Below are 13666 nucleotides of genomic sequence, written 5' to 3'. Positions count from 1 at the left end.
TACATCTTGATGATCTCTAACAACTTTGTATTCAAATGTTTTTCATTTCAAGTCATCAAATGGGTCATTTGACCAAGTTTGACCAAAGTCAAAGCATTGATTTTTAGAAACACACACTTTGACCGAACCCTAGATGGTCCCAAATGGAAAAGTCATGAATACAAAGTTTGTTACACTCATCAAGTTATACATTTGGTCTAATGGTCAACTTTTCTTTTGGAAAAGTTTGAACCACTCAATTTTGAATTTTGAAAGAATTCATAGCCATGCATTGGTTTTCAGAACCCGAGATGGTCTCGAATGGAAAAGTCATAAATACCAATATTGTTCCACTCATCAAAATCTACATTTAATATATAGACCATTTTTGCATTTGACAAAGTGTTGAGAAGGTGTAGTTGAAAATCCACAATTGACACGTATAGTTTCATATAGTTTGTGTGAGATTCAAGATTTGGTGGGTATTGTGAACTTAAACTTTCTCAAATGGAAAAATTGTCTATATAAAAAGTTTAAATCTTGATGATATCTAACAACTTGGTATTCAAAATGTTTTCATTTTAAGTAATTTAGTTTGTCATTTGACCAAGTTTGACCAAAACCCGTCTTGGATTTTGAACAAATGTGCTTAGGATTGGCTCAAATTTATCCAAATGGAAAAATGGACAGTATATCAAATGTACATTTTGATGATCTCTAACAACTTTGTATTCAAATTTTTTTCATTTCAAGTCATCAAATGAGTCATTTGACCAAGTTTGACCAAAGTCAAAGCATTGGTTTTTAGAAACACACACTTTGACCGAACCCTAGATGGTCCCAAATAGAAAAGTCATGAATACAAAGTTTGTTACACTCATCAAGTTCTACTAATGGTCAACTTTTCTTTTGGAAAAGTTTGAACCACTCAATTTTGAATTTTGAAAGAATTCATAGCCACGCATCGGTTTTCGGAACCCTAGATGGTCTCGAATGGAAAAGTCATAAATACCAATATTGTTCCACTCATCAAAATCTACATTTAATATATAGACCATTTTTACATTTAGTTTCATATAGTTTGTGTAAGATTCAAGATTTGGTGGGTATTGTGAACTTAAACTTTCTCAAATGGAAAAATTGTCTATATAAAAAGTTTAGATCCTGATGATATCTAACAACTTGGTATTCAAAATTTTTTATTTTAAGTAATTTAGTTTTCCATTTGACCAAGTTTGACCAAAACCCGTCTTGGATTTTGAACAAATATGCTTAGGATTGGCTCAAATTTATCCAAATGAAAAAATGGACAATATATCAAATGTAGATCTTGATGATCTCTAACAACTTTGTATTCAAATTTGAAATGATATAAAATAAGAAAAACTAATATAAACTAGCATTTGAGAAAATCCATTCGGAGACTTGTCAAGATAAGTGATATAACTTATCAAGATTTGTCTCCCATAAGTGATATCTCGAAAAGTCATTTGAAATGGTCTCAACTTCTAAATACAAGAGTGATATAACTTATCAAGATATACATTTGATACATAGCTAATTTTTGCATTTGAGAAAGTGTTAGTAAACACTAGTAACAAAGTCTTGAATCTCACATAGACTTTATGAAACTATACCGGAGACTTGTTGATTTAGAACTACACTTTCTTGACACTTTGTCAAATGCAAAAATGACCTATGTATCAAATGTAGATCTTAATGCGTAGACCAATATTGATATTCGTGACTTTTCGAGTTGAGACCATCTAGGGTTTTGAAAACTAGCGTTTAGGTGTGAAAATTTCAAAATTCAAAATTTGAGTGGTTCAAACTTTGTCAAATGAAAAGTTGTCAATTACAACAAATGTAGACCTTGATGATTTTGATATTCTTTGTATTTATTACTTTTGTAGTTGAAATCATCTAGGGTTCAGTCAAAGTGTATTTTTGTTAAATTCCAAGATAATGTAATTTACCACAAAACAATATAAATTAAGAAAAAAATATAAAAAAATTTAAAATTGGCTCAAACTTTAAAATCGAATTTCAAATAATGTAATTTACCAAAAAAAAAAACTAGGCTAAAACCTCCCAAAATTTGCCAAGACCCCAGCCTAGCCCTCCATAAAGTTTTTTTAATTTAGAGTTTTAAAATAAACTTAAAAAACAAGAGTGTAATTCGGCCCATTTAATGGTTTTTAGGCCTGCACCAGGCGACCCGATATATTTTAGCCGTTGGATGAAGTCATGATGAATCAGAGCCGTTGGATCGGAACCACTAGTCTATAAAAGGAACCAAAACTCTAGCCCTCTGAATCCTCGTGCCTGTCCAGAGCCGACACTCTCTCCTCTCCCGCTCCAGGCCGCGCCCTCGCCGCCGCGGGTGGTGGGCAGCAGGTACTCGCTCACCCACACGTCCGGGTCGTCCTCCCGCCCGCTGTCGGTCCCCTATGCGCGAGCAGCGCCGGATCAACGGGCCCGTGGTTGCCGCCGGCGAAGAAGGCCAGGATCCGGCGCCGCGACGCCGACGGCCCGCCTACCTGCCGCTCCACAGCGTCGCTCTGCAGGTTGATCTCCGGCAGCGACACGTCCTTGGCGCAGGCGAGGTCACTGGTCCGCAGCCGGATCGCCGTCTCCATGGCGTGGATGAACCTGCCCTCCATCGAGTAGATGCTGCGGCAGGGACCATCGTGGAACACTGGCGGCTCACCTTCCTCGTACACGTACACCTTCAACTGCTTCTTCATTTCAAGGTAGCTCCTGTGTATGTACATGTCAAGTAGTATCAGCAGAGGAGGTTCAGATGACATTCAGAGTAATCAGTGTGACTGAAAATGTTGGTGTTTAGGCATTCAGAACAGTTACATTCAGTTACATTCAGACATTTTCAGACAAGTATCATATTTGTTAATCAGTTTAGCCTGATTTGCTTTTCATATTCCACAGCGATACAGTGCCATTGATATTCATGTGCAAATCTCAAAACATGAAATTAGCTATTTGGGTTAGAGTACATATATGCAACTCATATTTCTTGGTCTAGCGAATATATATTTAGCAATGAACTCCTGTCATCTTGCAAGACTCCTGACATGCTTGGTGTCCGCATTTGTTTTGGTCCATCATTTTTTTTTCAGTGTGCTTATCTATGTTGCAGTGCCATTCAACTGTTCCAGAACAGAAGCTTAGCAATAGTGATCTGAAATTTAAGCACTTGACCGCTCTTTAGCACTTGGTGTCAAAGTTCATTTGGCTCCTGCTGTGCATACTCAAATTTGATGCTCTTCTCCTGCTTGCTAATTAAAACTAGCTGATAGATTGTGTGGAGTCAGTTTACCACATTGACTGTATGCTCCATAATTCTACTGAATTTTAGTACTAATTATACTACTATTATATGTTTTGTATTGCTTGTAAATGAAATTTCTCCAATTTGGCAATCTGCAAATTGTCTTGTTGCTCAACAAGTCCATGTTAACTTGAATAGGGATATCATGTTTTCTTCTTGCATTATTTATGTGATCATTCTTGTGCATCCGTTTGTTAATTCTCAGCAATTGTTATAGGTTGAAGGCCTTGGGAAAATTACTCCGAATGAATTTACAGCTGCCATCCTAGACTTGAAAATTACGTGTTAAGCTGCACCTTTGTCGTCATCTATTTGTTAGTTTTCTACTAAAATTGTATATTCATTGCCTTCAATGTATGGATTACTATCTAGTGTGAAAAATAATTAAAAGGCAATTTTAGTTGTATCTACATAGCTGCCAGAGCAAGTTGCATCAGTTCTTCAAATATATTTGTCATATTTTGACAAAAAGGAAGTATATATGCCAAGGTATGCATACAATGTGTTAAATAGTTATTTTTACTTTAGCAATTATATGGTAATAAATGATAACCTGATCTGAAATTAACTGGATTCACATGTTTACTTTTTGACACATGTTTCTTTGAGGTATACTTACTGGATTCACAAGTAGTAAATTAGTTTTCCATTAACTGTTTTCCTCTCACTGTTTCTCTGCATAATGAATATATTTTTGCTAATTGCCTTATACTAAAATTAATTAGAATGCACTTGTACTTGGTTCTTGTTCTGAACAATATATGTCCTCCTTGCAACCTAGTTTTGATTTTTAAGAGATAAGTTTTGATTTTTTAAGAGATAATTGTGTACCGCCAGCAGGATTTGGTCGCTGGAGATCTGCTGTTGAGTTCTCATTTCTTTGCGCCTCTGAACACAGGAAGCCAAAGATCTGCTGTTGCTAGAGCTGAGCCAGATGTAGGAGGAGGACACCATTGATCTTCTACAAGCCTGAGCTTGTAAGGCAAGGATCATATTTCTTGCTCTTTGATGATGGATTTTGATTGCAGTTCTAGCTAGCTAGTATATTAGATTTTTTTATGGATTTTTAGATCTGTAGAAAGAGTGTAATTTGTGGATTTGACAAACTTGTGAAGCTTGTTATGATAGAACTTTTGAATTTGTAAATTTGATGATGGAACTTGAATTTGATGTTTGTGCTGTGATGTAGTCAGATTTGATATTATATATATATATATGTTGTGCTGCTCTATTTGATTATTGTAATTTTTATTTTTTTTCTGAAAATTAAATGTAAGGGCGGCTCTAGATTGAGCCGCCCTTACAAATACAGACAATAGGAGCGGCTGGAACACTGACCGCTCTTACTAATACTCACTATAAGGGCGGCTGGAAACACCAGCCGCCCTTACAGTGGTCACTAGTAAGGGCGGCTGGTGTTGAACCGCGCTTACAGTGGTCACTAGTAAGGGCGGCTGGTGTTGAACCGCCCTTACAGTGGAATCGTTTGCATAAGGGCGGCTAAGCCAACCGCCCTTACAGAGCACGTTTAGCCGCCCTTACTACACGTGAGTGTAGTAGTGATAGTTGCATAAACAACAAATAATGCATCAAATGGTCAATCCGTGCGTTTGTGCTTACACAAGGATAGAAAGAGTCAACTCCGATCCTCATGTTATAGGGAACTAACATACATGAATTAATCCGTGGAATGCTTCCGTACCAAGGTGGGGACGAACTGGTAAAGGGTAGCCACCGTGCACGTTTTACTTTTGAGTTAATCATGTGAAGCTTCTGTCTATCAGTACAGTGAGGTAAGTCATTTGGTTGCCTGCTCCCTGACTTTTTCAGATGATATCCGCAATTCATTAACGTCCTGCTGCAACAGGTAGCGACTTTTTTCTTTGAATCGATCATGCATTTGACAGGACCGGCAGTGTTGATGTTGGTATTTCGCTGGGAGGCATATCTTAGTTAATAGGCAGAGGAGTAGCCAAGCCTATGAAAACCGTGATCCGTTCTCTCTTACGGGCTTATATCTACAGGTAATTAGTCCCTCTCCCCCACATGCCATGTTTTTCACTTCTTTTTTGTGCTTAAATTTTTTGTGGTTGGTTCTTGCGTGATCCTAAGTCAAGAAATATATATATATATATATATATAAAAGAAAAAAAACTCAAATTTTGCCAAAACAAAAATGACAATAGAGAGAAAAGTAAAGAGCAAAAGAGGCATAATATCTAGAGGAGCACAGAGAGAACCTCAGTGTGTGTGTTAGCGTGTGCTATCTCATTCCTTATTTCTCCTATTCTTGTTGTCTATTATACTTGTTTCACCATCTTGTTTGTCATATCTGGTACTTGAAATACCTTTAGGCTAGGAACTAGAACAGTTCCTGCAATAGCCTAGAACGGACTATAACCACCGGGTAGTGATTAGTGATAAGGTTTTCAGAAGACCCAAAAACAAGATAAAAAAAGAGCTGAAAAAAATAGATTTTTTATACTAGAAGAGACCACTAGCTAGCCACACAATCACTTGATTATTTTTAAAACAATTAAAGGGATTTTTCACACACTTTGCAGCCAGCAGTGTTGTAACCCACGACCTCCGGCTTTGCGCATTCATCCTAAGACCACTCCACTAAGAAATTTGTGCCTATTTGAGATTATTTTCATAAGTTTTTGAGATCTACAACTTTTATTTTCGTTGTTTCTCATCCGAGATCCTTTTCTACCACTACACTCTTGTGACTTTAGAGTATATGGAATCCTTTGGTACTAACTCTATAAAATCTTTGGTACATATTTGGATATCCAAACACCTCAAGTTAAAAGTTTGAACTAAAAAGTTATAGATCTCAAAAAGTACTATAACTTTGGTCTTCATCAGACATTATATGAGAAAATTATGAAGCCTTTTGCGACCACTGCCAGTTCAAACCACAAGCGGACAATGATAGTATCACTGCCAGTTTTAGCAAAAAAACTGAAAGTGATGACCTAATATCACCACCGGTCCATGGAAAAAACCGACAGAGATATGAACCGGCAGTGATGACCCAAATATCACTGCCGCCGGTTGGACCCATCACTTGAGCCATCAGCCACTATCACTGCCGATTTTTAAGAAACCAACAGTGATGGGACCGGCACATAAAGTTAATTCTGTAGTAGTGCTCCCTCCCTGATCCTATTAACAAAGGAAGCGACCTGCCGTGAGCAGACTGAGCGCACGTGGGGTAAGCTGCAGCGACAAGAGGACAAGTACGTGCTTGGCGAGCTGCATCTGCATCTACTGGATAGCTACAGCTGCATGGGCGGGCAATGAGATGTGGTGGTGGTCCCAGGGGGGCAGTGGCGGGGCAGGATGATAACGCTAGAGTCATTGACCATGATGGTGGAGGTCAATGACATGAAGGGGCAGAGGCAGGCCGTCAACATCAACGGGAGGGCTAGGAGGCACCGGGGGCGGTCATGGAGGAGGCTTGGTGGCATCGGTGTCGAGGGGTAGGGTGGGGCATCAGACAAAGCTAAGTTCACATGGACTTAAAGGTTTATGTTTCTTCTAAGAGACTACATGCCTTCATTTTTTTCCAAAGCCGAGCAGACCAGCCTAGGGGAATGGATGAGACATGGCTGGGCAAAGCTTACTTGGGGGTGAAGCGAAGGCAGCAGGGCAGATGATATCTGTCTCGTAATTTTTAGTTGTAGAAGAAAAGAGATGGAGCATCATTTGTTGGTTTCCGCGGTCCATTCAAGTTCTTAGTTGGAAACAATGAAGGAGGGAGGGAAAGAATTATGACCTTCAAAATGCCTCAAGGAGGGAGCAAAAATGATACTAGAAGTTATGAAATATATTTTTGTAAAAATATATTTGGAGCTCTAAATATCATATTAAGTATTATTAGATTAGTTATGTAATATATTTTAATAATAAATTGATTTAGAGATACAAAAACTTAAAAGAGTTTAATTTAGTTTAACCTAGAATTGTTTTCTTAGGTGGAGAGAGTAGTACGCCACCAATCTGCACGTAGATCTCAAGGTTGTCGTAGGGCTTTATATTTCGATGTGATTTTGAACAATTGTAGTACTGGTAAAACAAGAAACCTTAGTTTTATAAAGTAAGAGAGGTTAGAAAAGACTATAGTTTTAGCAATATTTTATTTAAAAAAAAATACAAAATACAAAATTTTTTACATCTAACATCTCTAGTTTTGAAAACCAAAGCATTTTATGAAGTTATGGTAGTTTCTGAAACAACAAAATATTTTGTATTCAAAGTAGGGATTAAGAGAGTTAGGTGGAACTAACTTAATAGGAAAATGTTCGACAACACATGATGAGGTTTTAAAAAGAGGGTCTTAGAGTTGATCTTATTAAAACATCATTGATGTTTAGTTTCTTGTCCGCAACCTACGTCCTTATTAAGGCGTGTCTTTTAGTGATTGCTTCATGTGCTAAGCAAGCCTTCTCAAGCTTGACTATTAATGTGGGTGTTACAACGACCAAGAGCTCTCCACCAACCCTCAAGCATTCAACTAGAGTTGCACTTCACGAGGTGATGGCCGGGGAACAACTTCAAAATGCACGCTTCGCGGAATTTGTAACACCCTAAAATTTGCTCCTTTGAAAATAGAGGAAAATTGATTTAATTTTGTATTTTTGTGCTCATAAAACAAAATAATAATAATATTTTTTTATTAAACTAAAACTTACCATAGGAGATTAGCAACATGTTTGAGCATGCATGCCACAACATTTTATTTATTGTGATGAGTGTTTTTAAACTAAAATTCAAAATGAATTCAAATTGAATTTCAAATGGTTTTCAAATGGCTTAGAAAATTTGGAAGAGAAAATAAAAGGAGAAACCTTCTCCCTCCCTGTTTTGGCCCGAGTGGCCCAACCCCCCCCTCTTTGCTCTTGGGTCGGGTCCCATTCTCCCACGCATAGCCTGCCCAGCAAGACCACAACCCAGTAGGAGAGCCCGCACCGAGCAGCAGCTTGGCCCAGCTTCATCAGCAGCCGGCCTAGTGCGTCTCTCTCTCCCCTCCCACTGACCAATCGGGCCTACGCATCAGTGCCCCTCTCTTCTTCCACCTTGAGCCCCAGCAGGACTCCACCAAGGCGGAAGCCAAATCCCGTTTTCCACGGGATCGTTTGCCAACATGCCCAACCGACCTTTATATAGCTTCTGGCAATCATCCGCGACTCCCTTTTCGATCTACGAGACACATGGGTCGACTTAGCCGCTCTCCTGACGCACATTTGGATCTCATCGGAGAAGCAAGAAGGCCGTCGCCACCACTGTCCAAGCCCTACGTTGTCCCAAGGTCATCGAGAACCCTTTGCTGAGCTTCGCCTCGCTCCTACGGAGATGCCGAGCCTCTTCTCCATCTCTCTCTCGTCCTGGTTTAGTCTCCAATGGATGTTGAACTCGTGCAGGGAGTAGTCGTCCCCAAATCCCGATGCCGAACATCCTCGGGTCATCCTTGCCCCCACTTTTGCCTCTGGTGAGTTCACAACAAGCTCCTCTTGCTCCCTGTGAGCTATGGTGTCCGGAGTCGATGGATTGCAAAACTCCGACGAGGACGGACCGATTCTGGCCATAGCACCACTGCAGTGGCATTGTTCCGGCCGGCAGCCGCCACCCCCACTCTCTCTAATCTAATCTCAGCCCTAGGTTTTAGATCCAATGCTCCAGATTAGGCCGTAACCCTTCGTCTGGATCTTTTGTTAAAGAGCCCCTGCATTTTTGTCAAATAGAACCTGCAGTCGAAGCATATTCTCAAAATACGTATTCTATTTTTGAAAACGTAATTCCCGTCAGTTTAAATCAAAATACGTTTTCAGGATATTACAAGTTTGCCACTGATTTTATTTAGCTCATAAATATACGTTTTAACACCGATTTGACCCATTCAAATTATGTTAGATTCATATTCAAGAGAACTACATGTTAGTAAATTTATTTCACCAATTTGCAACTTTTTAATTTTGTGACCTTATTTAATTAATTACTTTTATAAAGGAAATCTTAGAAAATTCATATCTTCTCTATTTTACCTCTGATTTTCGTGATCCTTACGTCGGTGTGATTGTAGCATTGTGTAGAATCCTTTTATCAACTTTTCTTATTGTTTTTCTACTGTTGGTGTACTATTCTAATCATAGCCTTGTTTGCTTTGTATATGTTTGGTCTTGATTGTTTGTGTGTCGATGATTGCTGATGGAGTATCGACGGTGAGCAGTTCATGGATGATCAAGAGTGCTACTACAAGCAGGACCAGAGAAATATGATCAAGGCAAGTATAGCATTTGGGTTTTCATTCTGTGACCATAACCTTGTGACTTAATTAATGTTTAAGCAACAAACGATAAAAATGACTTTTTAGCAACTTGAGGATTTGTCTATTATGGCTCTGGCTTTAGCTTAGTATGAAGACCTTTTCTAACTTGTTAGACTGACTCCAAGAAGCTAGGCAAACCGTTACCCAAACCTATTTTGGGTCCTGTACAGTGAAAAAAACGCTTCCAACAGAATAGCCAAAGGGAACACCTATTTTGGGTAGAAGGGAAGAGGCAACCCAAATATGCGTTCTCTCCCTTTCTTCTCTCTCCTCGACCCAAATGGAGTCCGGTGGCTGTCTTCTCTCTCCCAATCCTCATCCCCTTCCGCTGGGATGCGCACCACGCCTCCATCTCCGCCAGACGCGAAATAGACGACGGTCCGCAACGGGCTCGAAGCAGGAGAAGGCCTCCGCGAGCATGGCGCCGTCGGCGTGCGGCGAGAGGCCGTGGACGAAGAACCGACGGTGCGGGGCGATGCGGTGGCTCCGCTTGGTCGTGGACAGCTCCTTCGGCTCCGCTGCCACCGTCGTTGGCGGGGCTCCCGGCGCAGCGCACCGGCCGCCGGAGTAAGCCTGCGAGCAGCTGCAGGGGTAGGGTCGGCAGGGCTCCCATGCGCTCGACCGAGGCAGCAGCGGCGGAGCTTCTTTGTCCAAGGGAAACAAGAACTCCAGCCTAGTGTTGGGTGGGTCCATGGCAGGAGCGGGGCGCGGCCAGCATGGCAAGGCGGATCCATGGCGGGGAGTGGCGGGAGCAGGACGACATGCCCGTGGCAAGCAGTCGGAGCGGCGGCACGGTAGTTTTGGGTCTCTGCTTTTGCGATAGCTGTTGGAGAAGGAATGTTTTGGGTTTGCTATCTATATACTGTGCGTGACCTAAATCAAAGAATAGGTCTCCATTTTAGGTTCTCTTTGTTGGAGATAGTCCTAGAGGTTACTCGTAAGGGCACTCGAGGGGCTTGCATTTTGGGTATAGTGCGGCCTCTGTCCTTATGTGTGTAGGCTGCACATCATTGTGCCATTTGGAAGGTGGTTCTATATGTGCGCACTGATTGGGAACTTGCGGCCCTAACTTGTCAGATGAACTTTTGAAAGGTTTCATAGTGAATCCTGCCGACCACCCTAGGAAGGGGGTTAAGAGACTCGCGACCTCGGGTGAAAGGATAAATCATTACTCATGGATAAAGATGTACAACTTCTGCAGAGTATTTAATAAACTAGTATACTAGCTATGCTCACGGTCATGAGTGGCCTTGGGGACTCTTACATTAAAGATGATGATTCTTGTTATGTTATTATGCTCAATGTTTATTGTTTTATGCTCTACATTATTTATATCACATTGATCATGAGTTTGTGGGATCTGCTACTACCTTATTGCTATATTTGTGGAGTTCGACGGGGACTCACTCTTGCTATTTCCCCCACACCAGAAGCTTTAGGCTTGTGATCATGAGTTGATACCCGAAGTCTGGATTTATCTTCCGTTGTTTGCTGCCTAAGGTTATCACTGATTTACTAAGTACGTTATATGATTTATGCATTGTCTATTGATATTACTCTTATTTATAGCTATATGTGAGATTTGACCTTTAAGACTCATATATAGTGTATATATGATTTTGTCCTTAAAATCAGGTATTACAGAATTGCTTGACGAGGAAGCTAGCAAATATCTGAGCAGCATCATTGAGATAGCGAAGAGGGATCTACTCTGTTGGCAGGCCTTGATAAAGGCGGTGGCGTTGCCTAGGGTTCGCAAGAAGGACTCATATATAGTCTATTGATCAACTTCTCGCCCAAGAATGTCACATGTCATTGAGGGCATCGCTTATGCAAGAGAGAGGTTGCAGCAGCCAATCTCCAACTCTCCATGCGGCTGTGCAGAGGAAAGCCGGGCGAAATCATGGTTAGCTTCCGGTCTACCTTGTTGATGATGGAACAGAATCAAAAGGGACCAGCAGGCAACTTGCCATTCAGCACTAGAGGGCCAATAGGTAGCCCGCCAGTCAGCAGCTAGCACTGCAGCAGCCCCATTGTTGGAACTGCAAAACAATTTTAATTTTCATGGGATTGCTTGTTGCTTTTGAGGATGTCAGCAAGTTTGCATCAACATCAGTGATAAATTATCTTCTGAACAAGGATATGAACTTTCATTTGTCTTTCTCTGTTGCTAAAAGCATACTAAAGGCAACGTCGCTTTGACTTTTTTTGGACATATTATTATATCTGGATACATACCAAAATGGTTGCAATAAAAAGTCAAGCGACTTGTAATTTGGGACGGAGGGAGTACTAATTAAAGGACACCATATTTTCGATGAATATTTATGTTCTGTTCTGTTCTTTCTTTCTTCTGAAAGGAAGGCGCAGTTCATCCTTTCCATGACACTTTCAGTCTTCCCATCCAAGCACTAGCTCCTTTTACTCTCAGTTCGGACACAACAAATATTCTGAATTATTAATTTGTTCAATAGATTGGAGGAAATCAAAGATTGTGATAGAGCAAGTGAAGTGTGGAAAAGATTGGAGGAAACATATGAGGGCACACCGGCGGTCAAGAGTGCAAAATTGTATATTCTCAAAGATAAATTGACAAGCTTCAAGATGAAGGATGATGAGAGCATTCCGGAGATGTTCCATAGATTGCAAGTAATTGTGAATGATTTGAAGGCCTTGGGTGAGAAGATAAGTGATGATGATGTATCCCATCGGTTCTTGATGTGCTTACCTCCAAGATTTGAGACACTAAGATTAATTATTATAAGAGGAGGATTGAAAGAGCTTACCCCTAACCAAGTACTAGGTGATGTCATGACACAAGAGACATACCGTGTGGAAAGGGAAGGGGTTGACCAAGATGAGAAGAAGGATGAAGACAAGAAAAAGAAAAGTGTGGCATTCAAGGCTAGTTCATCCAAGAGCAAGGGCAAAGCAAAGAAAGAAGAATCAAGTGAAGATGAGGAAGCTAGTGACATTGATGATGAAGCACTAGCTCTCTTTGTGCGCAAATTTGGCAAATTTATGAAGAAGAAGGGCTATGGTGCAAGGAAAAGAAGAGATCAAAATAAGAGCAAAGAATATGTGAGAAGATGCTACAAATGCAAGAGCAAGGATCACATTGTAGCAAATTGTCCATATAATAGTGATAATGATGAGAATGAGAAGAAGGAAAAGAAAGAAAAGAAAGAGAAGAAAATGATATTCCAAAAGAAGAAGAAGGGTGGCGGCTATGTGGTGACTTGGGATAGTGATGCTTCTTCGAATAATGATGATTCTAGTGATGATGATGATAAGAAATCCAAGAAGAAGGCACTTGCAAGCATCGCCATCAACAACAAGACTTCTCTCTTCAACACTCCTTCGACATGCCTCATGGCTAAACCCACTAAGGTATAATATGATGAAAGTGATGATGATTGTGAAAGTGATGATTGTAGGAGTGATGATGATAGTGATGATGAGTCAAAGGAGGAACTCATGGACATGTTGGAGAATGCCCACACATGTCTTGAGATGAAGAGAAAGGAGTGCAAAGAGTTGCGGAAAGAGCTTAAAGCTCTTAATCAATCCTTTGATGAGCTCCAAGCGTCTCACGAGAGTCTAAAGGAACACCATGAGGAGCTTGGCAATGCTCACTATAAGCTTGAAAAGGCTCACTCCTTACTCCTCGAGCAAGCTAAGAAGGAGGAAGTTATTGTGACTTGTGACAAGGGCTCTACTTGTGATTTAATTAATGAATATTTCTTTGAGCCTATTATTATTGCCTCCACTAACTCTTCTTGCAGCACTTGCACTTCTACCTCATCTGCTAGTGATGATTTCACTTGTGATGCCACATTAATTAATGAAAATGAGACCCTCAAGAAGGAGGTCAATGAGCTCACTCGCGCCTTAGGCAATGCCTATGGTGGTGAGGCCCGCTTGCTAAAGTGCTTGGGTAGCCAAAGATTTTCTCTCAACAAAGAGGGATTAGGCTATACCCCCAAGAAAGGCAAGGCGGCCTT

General features: G+C 40.6%; 1 protein-coding gene and 1 long non-coding RNA gene across 5 annotated transcripts; both read left to right on the top strand.

Annotated features, from left to right (window-relative positions):
• Positions 2301-4559, top strand: LOC110436771. 4 transcript variants are annotated; one of them, XR_002454602.1, is made up of 3 exons: positions 2301-2732; positions 3546-3817; positions 4227-4559. XR_002454602.1 is itself a non-coding variant. In XM_021464240.1 (2 exons), exons 1-2 carry the CDS (start codon positions 2430-2432, stop codon positions 4266-4268), a joined length of 345 nt encoding a protein of 114 aa, XP_021319915.1. In that variant the 5' UTR covers positions 2301-2429; the 3' UTR covers positions 4269-4559. The 4 variants fall into 4 exon arrangements, 2 of the variants coding, with proteins under 2 accessions (XP_021319915.1, XP_021319914.1); XR_002454603.1 differs by having other exon boundaries at positions 4169-4559; XM_021464240.1 differs by lacking the exon at positions 3546-3817.
• LOC110436895 lies at positions 10297-11984 on the top strand. The gene is made up of 2 exons (XR_002454788.1): positions 10297-11181; positions 11298-11984. It is a non-coding gene; the product is annotated as an uncharacterized LOC110436895 (long non-coding RNA).

This window comes from Sorghum bicolor, chromosome 7, assembly GCF_000003195.3.
Source record: "Sorghum bicolor cultivar BTx623 chromosome 7, Sorghum_bicolor_NCBIv3, whole genome shotgun sequence".
Classification (NCBI taxonomy): Eukaryota; Viridiplantae; Streptophyta; class Magnoliopsida; order Poales; family Poaceae; genus Sorghum; species Sorghum bicolor.
Note: the sequence above shows the minus strand (reverse complement) of the source record. Positions and strands in the feature narration are given on the sequence as shown.

Bases quoted from the DNA above. Each gene is read 5' to 3' on its own strand.
- LOC110436771 (XM_021464239.1), top strand. From the start codon at position 2,430: ATGCGCGAGCAGCGCCGGATCAACGGGCCCGTGGTTGCCGCCGGCGAA. The intron at 2,733-3,545 runs GTAGCTCCTGTG...CAATTGTTATAG, and splicing joins AACTGCTTCTTCATTTCAAG to GTTGAAGGCCTTGGGAAAAT.